The sequence below is a fragment of the Anastrepha ludens genome, chromosome 2 (assembly GCF_028408465.1).
Source record: "Anastrepha ludens isolate Willacy chromosome 2, idAnaLude1.1, whole genome shotgun sequence".
Classification (NCBI taxonomy): domain Eukaryota; kingdom Metazoa; phylum Arthropoda; class Insecta; order Diptera; family Tephritidae; genus Anastrepha; species Anastrepha ludens.
In genome coordinates, this window is record NC_071498.1 from 91722903 (window position 1) to 91745799 (window position 22897).

Here is a 22897-nt window from a genome sequence, read left to right on the forward strand (position 1 = left end):
AGTGCCGAATGGAAGGTCTCAGACTAGCCAAAACCCAAAAAATCGTATTTGGAGATGTCAAAAATCAAGTCGATGCTTATTTGTTTTTACGATTCCAAGGGAATTGCCCACAAAGAAGTCATACCAACGGGCCAAACCGTCAATTTTCTATTTTGGCGTTTTCGTCGAATTCGCCCTGAATACCGCGAAGGAGGAAGCAGCCCACTCTTGTGCCTGATTTTTTGACTAGAAATCGCATTCTGCCTATTCGGAAAATTGCATTGGGCCATGAAAGTAAAACGTTTTGCGTCCGTAGAGGTCATCTAAAAGGCTTGTACCGACATCCCGACCGAGTTTTTGACTAGAAATCGCATTTTAATCATCAATCACTCATCGTATTCGCCTGATATGGCTCCCTGTGACTTCTGCCTATTCGGAAAATTGCATTTCGTCATACAAAAGGCTTGTACCGGCATCCTGAAGGACATTCCGGTCAATGACGGGAAACACTATTTCGAAAAGATTTTAGATCGCGCAAAACAATGTATTGAGGCCAAAGGGGACTATTTTGAATAAATAAACTCGAAGTTATCAGAACAAAACTCCTGTTGTTTCTATTTTAGCTCAGTCTTGTTAATTTTGGACTTCCCCTTGTATATTAATACTTCATTTATTTTTCTTTATTAAACTGTACTATTTAAAAACATTTTGTTGTCACTGAAATTAGTTGACTATTTCCTTTTTCGTTCGTAATTTGAAGTAGGGTTTCAGCAAGCGCTGACAGTTTTATAAATAAAACAACTTATATTTAAACCCATTTTATTAAAAACATAAAACTAAAATGGTGAATTTTTTTGGCTCTAATTCATTTCAAATGGAATTTTTAAGCCCCAAGTTTTTTTCCTTTTATTTAACTGATTCTGTATATAAGGAATGAATTTTCCGCATGGCTTAGGAAATGAGTCGCCACTGTCACCTTAAACCCAACTATTTATTTTACGCTGTACGAAAATTTCCTTTTTCTATTGTATAAGTGTAACACAACTTAATGGACTTAGCGCTTATTTCTGTTAGGTTCTAGTGTGCTGGCTTTTCTCGAAATATTTAATAAATTAATCATTGATAGCCGTAGCTTAAGCAACCATTTTATGAAAAATTCAATAAAATATTGTACAAAATTTTTCTACGATACATCAAAATTGATTGACCTTAAAGCAAATTAAATATGTACGTTCTCAAAGGGTGCTTTGCCAAAAGTTCACAGATATACAATATAAACCTTGATATTCTCAACACTTTTCCCTTTACAACTTCGAACATTTCAATCATGCACGAAATATGAATAAAAGTTCTTTGGTAAATAAATTTGTATACATATGCACATTTTTATGTATAAGTGTGCTAAATTTCTCGGAAAATAAAATTTGTCATTAGGCATATTTCCTCTACGATTAAGTCTAAAAAATGTGAAAGCAAACTTAATGGCGTGTAACGATAAGCGGCGAGTATTAAGTTTGAAAAGTGGTAATGAATCAGAAAAGAATGCAACAAAAATGTTGGTAATAGGCGATAATGAATTGGTATTTGTTATTTCTTTTGGGACGCAACACATACAAATATGATATAAATACGAATTTAGAAAATTGTTGTTGATGGGCCTCAAAATAAATGATTTAAAATTAAAAAAAAATGTAATTCAAGGTTACAAGAGGCAGTTAATTTTTGTAGCGGTCCTAGTTAGCATTCACATTGGCCTCTTTTTTTGCCTAATTCTTCAATATTGTCCTATTCACTAGCACTTTTGGCTACAAATTCTATTATAAATACTTATAAATGGAACACGTACGTCAGTATACGAAGCTTGTGCTTATCACTATCGTGAGAATTAGCTGATAAGATAACTTATATATGTATAGGTTTATTTGGTTAAGATATTGGAGCATAAGTTTCACATACACACATGTATGTAGGTATGTGAGTGTGTGCATGCATCAGACTGGCAGGTGAATATTGGCTTCTAGCCGAGGTGCAACAACGCCCCAAAATCAGTCTGAATTTTCCGTGGAGTCGTATTGTACGTGGTTTTCGAAAAGGTGCGCAAAGTTAGTGAAATAATAGTGACATAAATTCATACATATTTTTCTATTGTGAAAGTGTTGTTGTCTGATCGAGCTGATAAGCTACAATCGGGTCTGATAAGGCCACATAAAAATATACCTATACAGTTGACAGCAACAATTTAACTAATTGGCCTATTCAGGCAGTGATGACCTCATAGTGTAGTGAAGTTGTGAAAATATAATATTTTTAAATAATTTGTCTTAATATTTTCTCAATATCTTTTTTTTAACCTCTTTTTTAGTGAAAACACACACATAAACGACTGCACACAACGAGAAAGTGCCATTAAACGAAAAATTACAATTATTTTTTTAACGAACAAATTAAGCGAATATATTCATTAGAGTAAAAAAAAAACAAAGAGCATATACATTGACACTTACAAAATGCGTTTCAAAATCGTGCTAGCTTTCACGCTAGTCTATACTTTTGTGGCTTTAGTCATAGCGAACGAGAATTACTCATCGGAACTCGACAATGATGTACTAGTGATTGACCCAAATCTGAAAGCTTCTAAGGATGCTGAATTTGTAGAAGTAGTGCCGGAAATTGTGCAAGAACAAGCGAAACCTACGCCCAAACCGGTTACTACGACTGTGTCGCCAACAACAAAGGCAACAACGCAAAAACCGAAATCAGCGATGGCGATCGCTCCACGCGCGGGGAACTTTGTGACCCCAAGAAATATGACACGCACGTTTTTGCAAACTGCCGGCGCATTAAAAGTTAGCGAAGACTTCTACCTCGGCGAGTTGGGTCTCGATGTGTATAGTGACGATGGCTACGATTGGTGTAAGTTAAAGAATTTTTAATTTTCGTAAATAAATATCTATTTATTTAATTTGAACATAATTTAAGAAAATTCCACTTTTTGGGTATACAAGGTGACACACAATCATCCAATTTTGTTTTTGAATAACTTTTTTAGTAAATAAAAAAACCAAGTAATTTTGAGTAATGGAAAACTTTATTTTGACCTTTACGTATTGCTTAACTGTTTGTATACTACATTCTAGTTCACAAGTGTCAAATATGGTTGACGTATGATGCCTTTTGAAAAAAATTGTAAATCTTTAGTTAAGGTGATTAATTTTGACACTTTCGAACTAGACAGCTGCAATTTAAAAACAGAAAAGCGAGGGAGCGCATAAAGGTAAAAAAAAAGATTTTCACAACTCAAAATATTTTTTTTTAGTAAAAAATTTATTCAAAAATGAAATTGAATGATTAATTTTGCGGCACCTTGCATTTTCGGATACAGCTTATATGGCGGCCTTACACTGCATATAGTTATTGTTAACGCAAATAGCAAACACTGGAATTACTTTTCGCAAAAATAAAATAAATTATAATATTTTTAGTAAGTCTGTCACAGTTTAGGGATGAATTAAGGATGATAGAGAGTATAAAGCTCTGAGGGTTTGAGAAAGAGCCCGGTAAGGTTATAATTCGGAGTACGCTTGCATGTACGGGTACTTAATTTTTGTAAAATTTCCCGGCTACCGAATAATTTAATACCTAGTTATCGAATTGGCAAGGCTAATAGAGATGAATAGTAACTGCGTATTGCATCAGTTATTTTATGTTGACATACATTTCATTTACTTATTTGAGATTTTTAAGTATAAAATTTGGTTTGTGACATGTTTATTAAAAAAAATAAAATAAAATTTTATCGAAAATGTAAGTGGGTTCCCACTTAGAAATTTATCGAGTCACTGAGCATTGAAATTCATTAATATTTAAAGTTATTCAGTCTATGATTATAGTTTTACATATCAGATAACACAATAAGAATAAAACTTCTACAGATAAAGTTATAAACAGACAAGTTTTTTAATTTGCTTCCGATTGAATTGCATTGATTTTTTTTTTTAATTCGGAAGCTCGGAAGTGAATTACAGAATCTGCTCGAAAAAGTGTGAATTAATAGACGATTTAAATATAAATTCCGACAACGAAAAATTAATATTTACACACTTCGAAAAATCGGGTCGAAATATGTAGTGGTAGTTAACTTTCGAAGTCCGTAAGTAAAATGGCAAAGATGAACGTAGGGACCTGTGACACATATTAAAGAATGTTTCCCCAAGAAGTTCTAAGCATTTGAAAAAATATAGCGTCACCGAATCAAGTCTAATGATCCTTTATTTTGTTTAAGGGGTTAGGGGTAGTCAGAATTTTCAAAAAATTGGATTTTTTATTTTTGCATTCCTTTAATAATTTTATCCGTATGTACCTAAATATGCAAGCAAAGTGTGGTGGGAACCTAAATTACAAAAAAAATAATGCGTTAACTTCGTACACTACCTCAAATTCACCAGAAATGAATCATCGCTTACTCATCCCTAGCTGTAAAAATAAATATTAAATAAACGATTGCTGGCACATATGCACCTACATTCCCACATATATAGTAGGTACTCATGTATTCATGCGTTTGCCAACTTAGTACTTATGACTATCTTATCGTCAAATTTGTGTTAGCAATATTTACACAAACTTTTTTCTCCCAACAACCTGTTTATCGTAGTGTATTGGGTTGCCTAACTGTAAAACGGACGCCACATTTGTCTTTAGGTTTTGGTATTTTTTCCGTTAGCGTTCGTTAAGATAAGATAAATGGAGCTATTGGAAGAATAATGCCAAAGCTTTGTATTCACCGTATAGTTAGTTGCTTTCCACATAGAAGTTTATCGCTTGAAATTTTATAAAGCAAGTGCGGCAAAAAATGTATAGAGTGAAAATTGCGCAATTTATAAGGGGAGTATTTATTTCTTTGAATGAAGGTAACGGTGCCTCATGAATCACGTGTGGATTGCTTTCTGCCCAGTAACGCATATTTTGCTTGTTGACAAAGCCATTGAGCCAAAAGTGAGCTTCATCACTGAAGATGATTTTTTGGAAAAAATCTGGATCACTTTCGATTCGACAGAACGATTATTTTCATAAAAAATTTGCACAATTTGCAATCGTTGCTCAAGTGTGTAGCGTTCCATGATGAAATGTATACTAATGAAGTTTACAAATGACAAGCGAAAAATAAAAAATATTGCGTCGTTCGCCCTCCCTATCGGAAAAAAGTTGAAGCGCACCTATTGAAAAACGCCTTACATAGAACTGTCAACCTGTCGTAATTTGAACAGTTCTCCATTGAAGGGCTGATGATGAGAAAAAAATCACTCTATCCCACGCTGAGTAGTGATCTACAATAATAATGCGAGTGCTGCTAATTACACATGTTTTGATATGGACAAGTAAAAAAAATATTTAATATATAATCCAAAATGGCTTTATTCTTTTTCAAAATATTGTCCGTGAAGATCAATACACTTAAGTATGCATCCTTTACACTAATCGACATGAGCTTTTTTTGAGCCGTTGTCCAATTACCCGATATTCAATGTGCACATTTTGAAGGCCAAATGTTCATGCAGTATTGAATGTATGCATTGCTCATGCATATCCCCCATTTCAACAATATGTCACACAAAATGTAATATTAATTCACGCTTAGCACCTATTTTTTTCTAACACGATTATCGGTTTTGTACGACCTTTACGAAATTCAACCTGTAACGAAATGCGAACACGATTCGATTCAAATCAGCTGCGAAACACAGGTGATCGGTATGGCGTTTTACAAGGTGAAGTCCAAAATAAACAAGACCGGCGTCATAAAAATGTTTTTGATAGCGCTATCTTTTTAATGAGTTAGTGCATTGGAAGTTATATCCCTAGCTGACTTCCAGTGAATGTTTGGTGACGTTCCGTCCAGTGGAAGCGAAGTTATTGCGTCTAAAGTGTTAGTATGTTTGTGTCATCGGTACAAAAATGAGTTTCGAACAAAGAGCTGATATCAAGTCTTGTTTTAAAATCGGTAAAACTTTTACCGAAACATTTGCATTTATGACAAAAATTTATGGAGAAGATTGTCTATATCGTTCAGCCAGAGTTCATGAGTGGTTAACATGTTTTAGAGATGGTTGTGAGTAATCATCGAAAACTCTATCGAAATTGCTCGTAAATTTGATAAAAATGAACTGAAATCACCGTTGAAATTCATGAAATCGGAGTTGAATACCTCCAAAACATCAATTTACCGCATTTTAACTAATTAAAAAAATTACAAAAGTTGAAATAGCAAAAAAATTTAAATATAAATTAAAAAGTATGTTTAAGAAAAAAAATGATTCGATTTTTATTGTTACTTTTTTTCCGAAAAAAATCCTATAGAAAACATTTATTTTGTTTTCTCTTATATTTGCACAAACAAAATTTGAATTTTGAACCCTTGTAAGCAGGCTTTAAAAACTATAATTGAGTATTTTGGCCAATTACCTAATTTTTTTAAATTTGTTTCGGGGGTTATTATATTAGTTAGGTTTAGTTTTCCGCTTAGTTTTCCGTTGGTTGTCAGCCTAGTATACTTATACACTTTTACTTTTTGTTGCCATTATCTATTATCAACTAACTTTATGTACATACGGCTAAGAATGCTTAAGGGGTTATATACCTTGTGTTTTTCAAAAAAATCAAAATAAATTTTATTTCTTTATCGTAAAGTACAATCCCTTGAGAACATTTTCCAAAAATTTCATAGAGATCTGAGCAATAGATCGAAAGTTACAGCGTTTTAAATTGTGCGTCGTCACGTCCTGAGCGTACGGCCTCATGCGGCGCTTGAAACTTTAAACGCGATTATCTCAAAAACGTGTTTTTCCAAAAATGCTTTTGCGGTGGACGCGATTGCAAAAAAAGTATTCAACCGATTTTTATAATTTTTTTTTTAAATTGTTCGTAATTGATGTCGCCTCTTAGTGAACGATCAACTTTTCAAGTATAAATTTTTATTTTGCAGATATGAATTTTTTAATGCCAATTTTAGGACTGTAGAAGTGGAGTTTTTTAAAAACATGTTCCTATTTTCACAAAAATCAAAATATTTAATATATTGATCGTTCACTAAGAAGATATAACCCTATACTAATGAAATCTTTTCGATTTTTTGATTTCAGTTGACTTGGTGGACTTGAATCGCGTCCACCGCAAGCCTCTTCCAAAAAAACGGTCTTGGGGGAAAACGCCATAACTCCGCCATTTTTAAATATTTTTACACAAACAAAGCCTTTTTTTTTTCTTTAAACATTGTAATATCCAATAATAAAAACTTTTATACAATAAAATTATTGCTAATATACATATCTTTAAAAAAAACCCAACTTTCGCTAATTTCACCGGACCACAAGGTATATAACCCCTTAAGTGTTGCAATAATAGCGATATGTTGGCAGCTCTTTTGTTTCAGTGATAGTCGAACTTTAGATAACCCTATTTTTTTGTAGTTACTCATATGTTTGTGATAACTCAAAGTTATTTTTTGACTGCTGATATTATCATTTGGTCGAAATGGTTAGATATGAAAAAGGAAATAAGTTAATCCATTCTCTAAAATTAGTGCATTGTGCATTAAAAAAAAACGCTTTAACAAAGTACAGTGTCTCTCAAGTGAGAGCCTATTTTTTGTTTTGTCTGCTGTCACAGTTTGATGACGCCTCTTTTGATAGATGCTAAAAAGAAAATCGTGGATAGTTTCGGTCGTTATAATCATTCAATAAAGCTCGAAAAGAAAAAGTTTATCGAAAATTTCAGTCGGCTGGCTCGGTACGGGATATAAAAGTACCAATGCATGCCCGTATGTATAACGTGCCTGTACGTAGTCTAAAGACTACACTGCAGTTAGAGCTTTTTGAAATTTAATTTCTAATCATAGAGCAAACTCAATCGCAGAAGAATTTTTATTCTTGAATATGCTGTGTATGATTTAAAAAAATCACGATGCTACAAAACCTCAAATATAATATATAATATAAGTAGTCCAAAATCGCATTTTTTACACTTTTAGGTTAAAATAGCTTGGAAACTTGAGCAACCAAAGCAATTATGACCTCAACTTTGCATTCAGTACGTTGAAAACTTTTGGATCAGTGTATATTTTCTGATTAGGTAGAAATGCCCTATAAGGTTTCACTTTTGAGCTTTATTTGTTCCTTTTTCAGTGAGTTGAAAAATTTATCTCGTTCAAAATATGAAATTCACTCATGAAAATTTTCGAGCGATGATTTATTACGACTTTCCACGTGGATTACCTATACCGGTGTACATGGATCAACTTACCTCGACTTTTGAAGTTGAAGCACCACACTTAGTCACTGTGATTTCGATTTGGAATAGATCCATAAAGTAATTTAATGTAGTTGAATGGATGAATCAAGTCGCTTTTATCGCAGGACTTAATGAAATTTTTTTTTCAAACTGTTTCCCATACTCAAACACTTTTTCTTTCATTTTTGTAAGTTGTTATAGAAAGAGATTTCCATGGAATAGTTAATAAGTTATAAGTATGTAAAGGGTGATAATTTATAGGTATCGGATTTTGAAGGTTTGATTTATAGGTATCAAAATTGAAATATAATAACCAAACTCAAATTGATTGGCCAATCTTTATTGTTTTTGTCTAGAACTATTCACATCACATTAATTTTTTATAGATAATCCCTTTCAAATGTTGGTCGCAACTGCGCCGTAAATCGGTTATCCGTAAACACCAATTTCGGATGACTCGCTGGAACACTTTGGTCAGTATCTCGAGAATAACTTTACTAATGTTGGTTTCCAATGCCTCAATCGAAGCTGGTTTATCCACAAGGCATTTAGACTTTAGATATCCTCACAAATAAAAGGTAAAAAGTGTGATATCACACAATCTTAGTGGCCAATCTGCTGGTCCGAGACGAGAGATAAATTGCTCACCGAAACGACGATGAAGTAAATCCATTGCTTCACGGGCTGTATAGCAAGTAGCGCCGCCTTGTTGGAACAAAATGTTGTGGAGATCACGGGCTTAAATTTCCGGCATCAAAAACTTGTATATCATGGCGCGATAGTGTTCGCCGTTCACTATTACATTGGCGCTAGCCTTGTCTTTGAAAAAATATGGGCGGATGATTCCTCCAGCCTATAAACCGGACCAAACGCGTCAATGGATGTAATGACTGTTCTTAAATGACTTTGGGTTGCTCTTCAGCCCAAATACGTCGACAATGCGACGAGTTTTTGCCGTTTCCACGGTCTTAATGTTGCAAAATATTTTACGCCAACGATTTAATTCCATCTGAACTTCCTCAAAATTTTCCTATAAATCAGCACTATAAAAAATTTGAGTTTTTTTAAATTAAATAAAGAGTATACCTTTACATTCTAAAAATATTTTGTTTTTTGGATTGCGAATTAACGAATCTAAGAATGCTACTATATATACATTCTGTCAAAAAAGTACCGGAAATTGTTCAATAAAACGCAAACTAATTGTTTAATCATCAAAATTTACTTTGAGCATTCAAAATAGGCTCCATTCGAAACAATACACATATTCCAACGATTAGTTCAGTTATCAAAGCACATTTTAATCCATTTCTCCTTAATGGCCTGTATCGACTCAAACTGGCGTCCGCGGAGTGGCAACTTCTCGGCCCTTTGCAAAAGCCTTATACCACTCGTATACCCGTATTTTTGATAAAGCATACTCGCCATAGGCTTTCTGCAACATTTTCAACTATTCGGCACACTAAATCCCGTTCAAAACACACAATTTAAGACACATTCTTTGTTCGATATTTTTATCCATACTGAAAATCGCAGAGCAGAACTGCGGTTGACTGATGGAATTAAATGTCAAAAACAAGCTAATTGACAGACCACGCTCAAACTCTGCGACCCTATAGAGGAAAGTTGTATCAACATTCTAGCAAAAAAAGTTTAGACATAAATATGAGTAACGCGCGCCTTTTAAATGAACAATTCCCGATATTTTTTTGACAGAATGTATATACAGCCATGTACTATAATGAGCTTAAACGCTTATTGTTTCTTGGGTTTTTTATAAATAAATCCATTAATTTCAGCTTACTTCTCAGCGTTATTATATAATTTTTTAAATTAAACTTCGGTATTTTTTTGGATGAGAAAGCATGACCACGATGCCTCGCTATCGTTAGTGTAAAGGCAAACTACATAGTATTCATGTTTTAGCCTATATTATTTTTATTTTTTAGATAGCATAGTTTTCGACCAATGATTGAATGTCTTAATTTTTATGTCGTGCTAAATTTGATAAAAGAGGCCCCCTCTTAGTTGGTATCGAAATTCCGTGGTGGTTGAACCTCAAATATTTGTATAGATATATATAACATCTATATATGTTAATGTGTGGCAGTAGCCAAATCTGTTAATGTATTCTTTTGGTAATATTTTACCTTAAACTTTAAGGCTTAAAGGCAGAGCAGTGAATTTTAAATAAAGATGACCTTTCATATTGGAATATTAATATTGATATTATATTTATAAATATTTATTTTTTTATTTATATAATATAAGTATTAATAACTTAAATAAATGTAAGTATTAAATAAGTTGCTCTTACATAAAACATATAATAACTTATTTTCAATTTTCTTTTTAACAATTTAAATCTATTTATTAGCGTACGCTTCAATATTTCCAGAAATAAAGACAATGAACTAATTTTCTCTGCACTTCTTTTGTGCTCTGTTTCCTTGTTATTGTTGGGTTGATCAAAAAATCTACCTGTCGGTTTGATCTTGAATCATTAATCATTAGGAGTGAAAAAAGCAAACAAACAAAAAAACGCCAAGCTTAATGACTCACTATGTATATAAAACCACGCTGACTGCTTTCTGTTCACCTCTGCCCTTATCATTAAGTTTCCTTAAGTTTCCAGAATATTAACCGTAAACAGAGTGTCTGACCGCAGGATATGCGGAAATGCGGAAGGAAGTTCGGTTTTCTGCAGCGGATGTTCACTTGCAACTTTATCGTTAAATGCAAGCCTCAGTTCAGCTGATGGAAGGGAAATAAGTAAAGTAGTGCAAAGTGGTTCAAGTAAAGTGTAGCACTTTCACAAACAGAAATCTCTGCGCTTCATACACCTAGTTTGGCATGCTTTGCTGTAAATTTTAGAGATTTTTTATATTTTGTTGTTAGTTGAATGTAAAGGTGGTTTGAGTCAGATATATGATATTAAAATCCAGCAACAGAGTGGCTGGCATTGCAGTTAGGTTATTCGCAGGGATTATTTTACTGGCATAAAAACTCATTAACAACAGAGGCAGCCAACAACTAAATAATGCTCAACCTATATTGAATTTATTACTTTGCGGAAAGAGAACAGTTTAGTAGATTTATATACATATATAAAGCGTTTTTCAGTAAGAGCGCTTCAACTTTTGAACTTTTTTGAATAAAACAAAAACGGTTTGACTTTTTTAACTAATTTTTTTTTTATTATCGAGTTTGAACATATACATTTAAGTATGAAATTCGATTTCTTTTGCATGACCACCGCGTGCACGTTTTACGAAGACCAATCGTTGAACCCAATTTTCGACCACTTTTTTGCATAAATCGGCCGAAATTCCAGCAATTTCGCATTCAATATTGGCTCTGAGCTCACAAATCGTCGCCGGATTGTTACTGTAGACCAATGACTTCACATAACCCCAAAGAAAATAGTCTAGAGGCGTCAAATCACACGAGCGCGGCGGCCATTCGACCGGTCCATTTCTGTAAATAATGCGCTCATCGAACTTACTCTTCAACAAATCAATTGTAGCGTGTGCTGTGTGGCTTGTGGCCCCGTCCTGTTGAAACCACATGTCGTCTAAGTCCATACCATTCTATTGCGGCCAAAAATAATCGTTTATCATGTCGCGGTATCGATTTCCATTCACAGTAACGTGGCGATCGTTCTCGTCAACGAAAAAATATGGGCCAATTACGCCGCCGGCATGTAAACCGCACCAACCGCAACGGTGCCTCATGAATCACGTGTGGATTGCTTTCTGCCCAGTAACGCATATTTTGCTTGTTGACAAAGCCATTGAGCCAAAAGTGAGCTTCATCACTGAAGATGATTTTTTGGAAAAAATCTGGATCACTTTCGATTCGACAGAACGATTATTTTCATAAAAAATTTGCACGATTTGCAATCGTTGCTCAAGTGTGTAGCGTTCCATGATGAAATGTATACTATTGAAGTTTACAAATGACAAGCGAAAAATAAAAAATATTGCGTCGTTCGCCCTCCCTATCGGAAAAAAGTTGAAGCCCACCTATTGAAAAACGCTATATATATATAATTGACGCTTACATCCTTTTTGTGTGTTTGGCCTAGCTTTTCCTCCTATTTGTGGTGCGAGTCTTAATGTTGTTCTACAAATGGAGGGACCTAAAGTTTCAAGCCGACTCCGAACAGCAGATATTTTTTATAGGAGCTTTTTCATGGCTGTAATACACTCGGGGGCTTGCCATTGCCTGCCGAGGGGCGACCGCTTTTAGAAAAAACTTTTTCTTAATTTTGGTGTTTCACGGATATTGAACCTACGTACTCTCCGAATTCCGAATGGTAGTCACGCACCAAGCCGAATGGGGCCGCATGGCTTGCCAGGGAAAATCTGCTGGTGAACGTACATATAAAAAGTCCTTAGCGATTTTGTCTCTTTGAAAAATCATCGGTTCAGCTGCAGACAATTGTCACATTTCATTTTGTTTGTAGCAAATTTTGATTTGGTTTTTTTCTTGGTTCCATATGCGAGCCTCCTCCAAATTGTCTATGCGCACGTACTTTCCTTCACTCAAATTGTTTTTTGAATGTTTCGAAGGTTGGTTTTAATACCAGCCTGGTAGGAATTTTGCGAGTAGTTTGCATGAATTAGAGGCTAAACGCAAAATTGCACGTTTTCTCTTTTACACTTTCAGTACATGGGCCACCTGGTCCTTAAGTAAATTAATAAAATTTGTTTGCTTCTATTAACAGTATTTGGAAGATTGGTGCTCTAACCACTTGAGCGAAAGCGAGTTTAGCAAAGCGCGCGAGTTATTTATATTTCGTGTCACGCGGCGCCAGTTTAACACACCAACTGAAGCCAAGTCCTTCTCCCCCTGATCTTTTCAATGCAAAGGAGACTTTCTTTTTCCTCTGAGACTATCAAGTGGTACTGCATCGAATACTTTGAGAGCTGGGTCGACATGACCTAGTCAACGGAACCGTTGGATTCACTGCATATGTCTATGTCTCCGTGAAGTTCATACAGCTCATTGTTCTATAGCTTGCGATACTCGCCGTCACCAACCTGCAAAGGCCCTCCTCGGCTATTATCATCGTCCACTCTTCTGCGCAACTCAATAGACGCACATGAGGGCAGACTTATAAAGTGTTAGTTTTGTTTGTCGGGAGAGAACTTTACTACTCAATTGCCTATTTAGGCCAAAGTACTATTTGCTAGCAAGATAAATTCATTCTTGGATTTCAAGGCTGACACTATCATCGGTTCCTAAATAAAATAAGTCTTACTACTTCGAAATCATGACTGTTAACAGTCACGTGGGTGCCGATACGCGAGTTCGCCGACAGGATGATGGTAGGAGGTACTTCGCCTTCCATTCGTTCACCATCCCACTACCCATTTGCTTTGCTTATTTATCTAGCTTAGAAAAGGCAGAACTGCAGAATTAACGGCGCGTTAAGGTCCATGATGTCAGTATCATCGGCATACAGCAGCAAATTGTTCTTCTAATTGTTTATGTGAAATGAGTTTACATTGAAAATGCTTTTGGTTTCAATAATAGTTGAAAAAGGAAACTGCTGACTGTATATGTATGTATGTACGTATAAAAGGCAACTGTTTTCCAAAGTTGAAAAAGTTTACCCTGGTAAAGCGGATTTAATTAAAACATTAAAGTGTGAAAACTAACAAAACTAAATCTGTTTCTCAAAAAAAAGAATTAGCCGTTGGATATCAAGTGTCGTAAATCCTTCTAAAAATAGTTTTATTTGTAAACTGGAATTTAATATGAAAATTATTTTTTTGTTCAGAATTTTTGGGACAGAATTATTATTTATATATACAATAATATAATTAAAAAATAATTAAATAATAATAATTTTTTTGTTAAACATTTTGGGCACACTTTTTTAATTAAAAAATGCTAATACAGACAATTTTCTAAATAAAAAATACTAATATTTTTATTTAAAATTTTTGGCACGCATTGTTATTTTCTTCATTTTGAGCACCGCCTTTCTGACAATTTTCTAATTAAAAAAAAATTTTTTGTTAAAAATTTGTAGCACAAAATTATTATTTTGTCATATTTGAAAAACATCACAGAGTATTTTCGAATTAAAAAACAATACAATTTTCCAAACATTTTAGGGACAAATTCTTATTTTATCAATTGTGAAAAGTACCATTCCTCAGACTATTTTCTAATTAAAAAAAAAAATATTTTTTGTTAAAAATTTGTGGAACAATTTTTTATTATGTTAATTTTGAAAAATGTCAATTTTGAAAATTGATTATTTTCAATTTTTTTTATTATTTTTATACTCTCTTTCACATACGTATGTATGTCATTTATGCAAATAAAATAAAATATTGAAACAATAAAGTATTTTTACATAACAATTGTCTTTATAAAAATATAGCTAAAATGTTCTATATATATTTTCATTTCATTTGCAGCTAATAATAATAATCGCGTTGCACCGCCAAATGTGCCTTCACATGCAGCTAACGGCTATGTCATCACTTCCCAGGTTTTACAAGAGATCCGTTCAAATTTGATGTATTGGTATTTCGATCAAGATATGTATGGCGGACGTGGAGACTATCAATACGACATACACGCTTCCATGACACAGTTGCATAAGAACTTAAATTTCCGCTTGCCATTCTTTGGATTCATTTACAATTATACACGGGTGAGTTCTTCTCCAACCAAACTTTTTCTTCGTTCAAAATTTGTTTAAGGTTATAAAATAATTTTTTGGTTTACTCAAATAGCTCTCACTCAACGGGTACTTGGAGTTCTCAGATCCACCAGAATATCTTACATATCCGCTCGTCTTCCCCGTCAGGGATTTTCCGAAGCGACGCGATCCCGCATTTATTGGTATATGGTTCTCAAAATGTCGTGTTGGGCGCATATATCCAACGGATGTTGATCAACGCACACCTGGTGTCTATTTTAGGTGAGTGAAAAAAAAGTAAAATTTATAAAATTTTTGCCAAGCTCGATTTTGCTAAGTTTTGTGTTTGTAATTTGGCGAATATATTTGTGCACAAATAATGCAGGTCTGCATGGGTTTTTATTGATTTGAGACCTTTTGTATAGTTTCCTTGGATGCATTTTTTATTAAATTTCATTAGTTCATGCCCACATACTCATATCCATATACAGATACAGTATTTTCTTATAAAAAACATCTACAGTGATTCACAGTTTAAATCATCTCTCGATATTCGTTCCCAGTATATCAGTAAATAAAAATATAATTATGCTCCGGCCGCAAAAACACTTAAAATAATGATGCTGTACCGCCGTGCTACAAACATACAAACCTAGTGTTGCCTAAACCTTTACAAAATTATATCTCCGACTGTAGTCTGCGGTGTGACTCAAATCAGTAATAGAATAAATTTTCCAAACAATGAGCATCATTAAATGTAACATAAATGCGGAGTTTTGCAAAAAATCTTAAAGAACGTGTTTTGTTCTTCATTTTGACAAACTGTGGATTCATAGCATGGAGATTAGTACTTGTTTCTCAAACTTAAAAAAGAGTCATGTCGATTGGGTTGTTTATATTCAAGTTAAAGCTCCCGCAAATTTGGAAAAAAATCGTTTTGAGAAAATTGCGTGTAAAGTTAAAAATATTGAATTTATAATTATAAATCACTATAAATTTATTATAAATCATTTTTAAACTGGCATTTTTATTGAAGGCACAAACTATCGAAAAATCCATGTTTCAAAAGTAATCGAAGTGCTTTCCTTTTTTTGATATTGTCGACCGGCACAGTTCAATGTACTTATGCTGGGTGTACCGCAAGCCCTAGCTTGAATGGTTTTACAACATTAATTTTACATTATTAATAATAGCTACGGACTCATTGCTTTTAATGCCTCAATGTTTTTAGTACCCTTTCTGGGCTGGCTGGGTACCATGGCATGAGAATCATGACAATAAAGGAACAGTTACCTCGTCTACCCGATTGAGGCGCTAAATTGGCATTTCATAGTCCGAAAAGGTTCCTTAGGCTTACCAAAGCACACCTAAAATAAAAAATACGTATACTTCTGATAGGTGTTTGGCTGAGTTCCTCCTCATGTTTGTGGCGAGCGTTTTGATTTTGTTCCGCAAAATACATGAAATGTTCCAAAGCACATTTATGAGAGGACATTATCAACTGGGATCATAAAAATTTAACTATCAGTGGATAAATGTCCACAACAAATACAGGATCAATAATCCCTCACTCGGAGCCACATTGAAGACTGCTGGTTCCGTTTTGTGCCTTTAACTTTTAGGAGATGAATGAGAATTGCTTTTGTGTATTTGGTGTCACCTTTGGTGAAAGGGATCTTGGCCAAGACTAGACCGTTAACCGGCTTTGAATAAATCAGCTGGTTGCCTGACGGAACAGGTGTCATGACAGCGGTTTGTTTAGAAATAAAATGAGATTGTGTTGGTGGTATGTTAAAAATCATCTTACTTCGTTGCCGTCTCAACAATGGTTGATTGGACGAGTGCGTGAAATGGGTAAGTAGAATTCTTCTGCTTAGTCTCCGGTGACGAATTTACTCTCATAATTTCGTTTTTCACTATAGTGGATGACAAAACCTGGTAATCTGCTATCCTTGGGTATGCCCAAGTATTAAATCAATTAAATGCTGAAACAAAAAATACGAAGGTTTAATATATCTTGCTAGAGATCGAAGTGCACTATAATCCAATAATAACAAATTAAAGTGGAACTCTGCCATCAAGGCAAGCATGCAGGGTAGTCATCGCAATAAACTTTGTTTTATAAAAAACGCTTAATCGCTTTAAGCACGGTCCGAAATTACCTGGAAAAATTGAAGTAATAAAGCCCAAACTCTTAAGAGTACAATCAAAATTGAGCTATACCAAATTTGTGTGGAAGCAGCAACAAACCGAAAAACAGGAAATTGTGTAAAATTTCATTTGAATGCCTCATTTGCCAAGTAGCCACATGAAATTGTTTTAAAAGCTGCACATAATGCATTGGTGTAGGTATGTATGTACTCTCGTACATATATGTATGTACACAAGTGCATAGGTATATCAACACAAAAATCTCGTACTTTCATACGCAAGTTCAAACAAATCCAGATACACTTTATTCCAGTATTTTACGTGCCTTACTTCGATACATATATGAACGAGGTGTGTTCAAAAAGTATCGCGAATTTTGAATTTACGCAGGTTACGTATATTCGAATTTCAATTTTTTTATGACCATATGTTGGTAGTCATGTCTCTCACTCATGTCGACGAGTTCGACCATTCTGAATGTTCAGTTAATTGTTGACAGCTGCTTTGCTTGCACGTGGTTCGGCTGGTCTACGATTTTTACCTATTCAAAAAGATGGATCAGAGACTCTGTGTCAAATTTTGTGTGAAAAACGAAATTAAGTGCGCGGATGCATTCCGAATGTTGACTGTGTCATACGGAGAAGCTACTTTGGACCAAACCAACGTTTATCGATGGTACAAAATGTTCCCAGAAGGCCGAGAAGTTGTGAACGGCGAAAAGCGTGCCGGACGCTCGAGCACTTCAACAGCAGACGAAAAAATTGATAAAGTGAAGAAAATGGTACTGGCCAATCGTCGAATCACCATTAGAGAAGTTGCTGAGGACCTAGACATATCGATTGGTTTGTGTCATTCGATTTCTTTCAATGATTTGGGCATGAGATGGGCCGTCGCAAAATTCGTACCAAAATTTCCAGAGGGTCATAACTGGTGACGGAGCGTATTTTTTATGGTTAGGACGTGCAAACCAAAGCCTAATCATCTCAATGGAAGCTGCCGCTTGAGCCAAGACCGAAAAAAGCGCGCCAAGTTCGGTCGAATGTAAAAGTTTTGCTTACCGTTTTCTTCGGATGCAGGGGCGTTGTGCATTATAAGTTCTTGCCACAGGGTAAAACGGCCAATAAGGAATAATACCTGCAAGTTATGCGCAATTTGCGCGAAGCAATCCGCCAGAAACGCCCGGATTTGTGGAAGAACAAAAATTTGCTCTTGCATCATGATAACGCCCCTGCTCACACATCGATGTTTGTGCGCGACTTTTTGGCCAAAAACAGCACACTAATGATGCCACAGTCACTGTATTCAACAGATCTGGCCCTCTGTGATTTTTTCTTGTTCCCGAAACTGAAGAGGCCCATGAAAGGACGACGCTACGTTACGATTGACGAGATAAAGACGGCATCGAAGGAGGAGCTGAACAAGATAAAAAAAAAATGATTCTGTTAAGTGAAAAACCCAAAATTCGCCATACGTTTTGAGCACACCTCGTATGCATGTAGTTCATAACAGTTCTTTGCACATTGCAACAGCAAGCACGCATGTACATGCCTTCAAATTGGCACCGCAATAGGTAAGCAAAAACACAATTTTCGAAAATAGTAAAAATAAAACCAACAGAAACAGGGCTTTTGAATGCAATAAAAAATTCGGTCAACTTTGATTTTTGAAGCATTCGCATGTTTCACCTACACACCAAAGAATCCAATACTTTTATTTGCTGTTGTGTGCAACATGCATGTTGCATGACTTTTTCCTTAGGGGCTGTTAGTGTGAAAATAAAAATTTAGCAAATATTTTTGCTGCGTATTAACGACTAGGGCAACGCACGAGCAAGTGCTCCCATGCAAATCGTAATAATTTTTACCTCAGGGTGAGTTGAATGTCACAAGGAATTTTGTGGATAAAGTTGGATTTCATACGATTGAATTTTGCAGTAGTGAGCATTGTGCGGCATGTGTGAGCATTGTAGAGTGATTTTGAATTCCGAATAATGTTTTTGCTGTTACAGTATGAGTTGCAAAGAGAACCACCTAGTGGCGTAATTCAATAAATTTAAATTTTTGTAAGTTTTTAGCTACGTAGGTGTTGTCCAAGTGCACATTTTCGAATCAACTCTCTTATCAGTGTTGCGTGCCACAGAATCCTGGTTATGCAGTCACCCGCAAGTAAATCAATAGCGCTCTTTAAGAATATTATCTGTGCCCCAATTGTGTAAATAAGTAAGCAGTCTCAGTATAAAAAGTGTCTAATAGTGAGTACTTCTTTAAAGTAATTAAAAAATGAATTGTAGAAAATTTTTAGTTGTATACAAAAATGTCGTAGCAGCATTCGCAAATTACCATAAATGCTACTAAAAGCGGAGCATAAAAAAGTAGTTGCATATTTCAAGGAGAAATATGTGCTGATTTATTTTCTGTAGACTTTAAGCTCTTCGTATAGTGATTTTGTCTAAGAATAGTGAACATTTTCGGCGAATAATGTTCTTTTTGGGGAACAGCTTCAGACGCACACCACAAATAAGAGGAGGAGCCCTGCCAAAAACCCATAAAGAGTGTAAGCGCCAACTATATGTATATATATATAAAATTTCCTAGAACATTTTGACCCTCGAGCGACCTCTTAAATGCCATTTTATTTATTCAAGAAAAAAACAGTGTAAACGACCTTTCCCTGAGAGCCCATTAGCGCTGTGCTACAAAATTATTCCTCGTGAAACGTTACCATACGCGCTCAAACCACTTATAGGTATATATTTCGCTCTGATATGAATTTCAACCCTTGTTTCCAAACTTAATATGACCATAAAAAAAAAATTACTTCATGATGATTGATTAATTGAATGCGAACAAATTTGGAGGTTTTACTGGATGGTTCTTGGTTTTTCATTCCAAGTTGTGATTCGCACGCAGCAAATTGATTGGAAGTACCTTATTTTATAGTTTTTGAGCAGCACAATGAATGTTTAAACATTAAAAGAGTTTATTGGTAAGAGAAAAGATAAGCATAGATTCAAAAATGAGATTATTCTGCAAATTCCGATAGGACATGCAAAAGTGCGATAAAATGCAGAGAAAAGTGTTGCAGAACTATTTTTAATTTATTGTTTTTAATCTTCATTATTCTTTATATTTTCCACATTCATTCATTATCATTAATTTCAAAACCCTTTTTCAATCTGTAGATCCACTGTTGAAAAGAGTTCTCACAATCGCGTTTTTGTATGTTAGCTCCTTCTGCATTGCTACAGAAGACTTTTCGCCTAGAATTTTCCTTAGTTTTTGGGCCCAGCGTGCAGATTTCTCGTATTCTGTAGATTACTCCGCAATATTTGTATTACTAGCATCTTAAATTTCATGTCAAAAGAAGATTTTTGCGTCCTTCATTTTGTGAAAATACGATTTTTGTATATTTCACGCGTTAATTATTTGTTATTACTATTTTTTAACATTTTAAAAACAAAATTAACATTTAAAAAAAGTGCCAAAAAAGCAAGATAAAGTAATCGTCCAACTTTTTAAGCGGGGCCCTTCTTTGTGACTACGTCAAGCACGATCAGTTCTTGCTAAAAAGGGATGGGGATGTGGGAATATATAAATGGGAGTGATGTCTTTTTTGCAAATATGCATTTACTTATGTACGTCCTTGTATATTTGTGCAAAACTAAGTGGATAGAAGAGTACACTTCCTTGCAAACAGATTTAGATATTTAACTAAAAGAGGAAATGCGTATGAAAATGCGTGAAAGTCCAAGTGTGCATAAAAAAATTGCAAAGTGTAAACTTGCAAAAAAGATCGATCTTAATTTATTATATTACTATAATAAAATCATAAACTGTGAATAAATTAAAAGCACAGTCAAAAAGCCTTCTACTATTTTTCTGCTACATTTTCCGAGACTACGAGTATTCACTATTTAATAATGACAACAATAATCAACAACAGCAAGCCAACCAACTTTATTACGGAAAAATAATAATACTTTTCACTCTTTAAATCCCAATACATCCTTTTGGCTTTGTGGTTTTAAAGCTCTCCACATTGAGGTATTTGTTTATTGCTTAAATAAACACATCCCAGTTTGTTTGGTGTCACCAGCAGTTTGCTTTGTGTTTAATTGGAAAACTTTTATCAACGGTTCGTGTGCATGTGAAAGGATGACTAATGTTGGTTTCATCGAATAAATTGTGCAAGTGAGAGGCTAATTGGCTGCGCATTGGCCCCAGTGGGGTGCGATTGTAGACGCAATCATTTCAAGAATTTAAATTCGGTTTTTTGTTTAATGAATTCCTCTGATGTTAGAAGACATCTCTCGATTGAGTGTATTTAACATACAATCCATATGCATCTATATACGACTACAAGTATACATATAATTCGCGCCTACATTCTTTAGGAGTATTAGGAACTTAACCGATTTTCTTTCAAAGGCGACAGGAGCTCGCATGGGAGGAATCGCTCCGTACGAACTGCGAAGTTGTCGATATAATTAAATATATATAAATATTAATTTCTAAAAAATTTTCATTGGGATATAAAATTTAATTTTGGAAAAATCGAATACAGTTTATATCTTCAGCCAATTGGTTGAAAGTTTAGTGCGGTTTAGATATCTCTAAAGATATTCGAGGCAAAGCTTAAAAAATATTAAAACAGATTTTTAGGTGCTCAATTTTGAACTTCAAAGGCCCATATCTCAATTTCGGAGGCTAACTAGAATTCCGATTTTACTTATGACTCAATCTCTTGAATCGAATATCCAGAAAAATGTTGATTTTGCAAACACATTTAAAAGTTAAGATTACTTTATTAAGACTATAAGTTGATGAAAAGAAAAGTATAAAAATATTAGAGTAATATTTTGGAAGTTAAACAATTTTATTAATTATTTTGAGTTTTCCATTTTTCAAAAATAGTTCTCAAACCCCAAAGCTAATTGTTTAAAAGTTAAAACTTGGATAATCTTAATATTTATTAAAATAAATAACAAAAATAAGAATCAACGCAATCCATATAGAGGCATCGGTAAAGTGGCAACGACTCGACTTAACTTGGGTCTTAGTCCACCCTCGACAACACATTGATTCTTTGCTACTACCTCACTGGAAAGTTGAATATATTTATATTTACATGGTGTACTCAATTGAAAAATAAGATCTCGAAATTATTATAGAACAACACACTCACAGTTGGTATAGCCATACCTTGATATGAAGATCAGAAGAAAGCTCTTGCTACATTTAATACCTTCTTGCTTTGTTTTATGAAGTCAATAGGTGATTGATAAGAATTGCGTCTTGTGACACAACTTTTTCATTTATCAAAAAGCCACCGTAGTAAGGACTTGAATTATGTTAAGTTTCAAAGCATGAATTCAAATCGGTTAGTTCCTCAATAAGGTCTACGGTAATGTCGAGAATAATGGCTTGGCTAGTCCTAGAAGCCAATTGCGAGATAAGGTCAGTTCCTTTGATGTAGCGGTGACTATAAAGGTAGAAAGTTAAGGATCGATTTTGTAGCGTTCACTAAGCTGATGTAATGCCCATCTATCCTATAGCAAATCACATTTAACACTCCTCACCAGCCTTTCCATGTAACTTCGAACTATCTGTAAACATGGTTTTTTTCATTTCATCGGCGTCGTGGTGGTCATCTGAAACCAGGCTAAGCTTGTTCATTTTCATCACCTCTCGCCGCGGGACTACCGTCAAGTAGTATTACATCGCGGATAGGGAAAGCGATTGGCCGCCGCTACTGCGTCTTAGTATTTCCAGACACCTTATCATTTCCATTAAGTCGCCACTTTTCCTTTGCGCGCAG

The 22897-nt window shown here is 34.6% G+C and overlaps 1 protein-coding gene across 5 annotated transcripts in view; it reads left to right on the plus strand.

Moving 5' to 3' along the window:
• The first annotated feature begins 2031 nt into the window (after positions 1-2031).
• Positions 2032-22897, plus strand: part of LOC128854756 (protein mesh) — a 64451-nt gene continuing 43585 nt past the window's right edge. For 4 of the 5 annotated variants that reach the window (XM_054089121.1, XM_054089123.1, XM_054089124.1 and 1 more), the window contains exons 1-4: positions 2032-2072; positions 2342-2892; positions 14703-14941; positions 15024-15211. In XM_054089121.1, coding sequence (XP_053945096.1) covers positions 2487-2892; positions 14703-14941; positions 15024-15211 — 833 coding nt within the window. In that variant the 5' untranslated portion in view covers positions 2032-2072; positions 2342-2486. Of the gene's footprint in view, positions 2082-2341; positions 2893-14702; positions 14942-15023; positions 15212-22897 lie in introns of all 5 variants that reach the window. The other variant, XM_054089122.1, reaches the window with a different exon arrangement.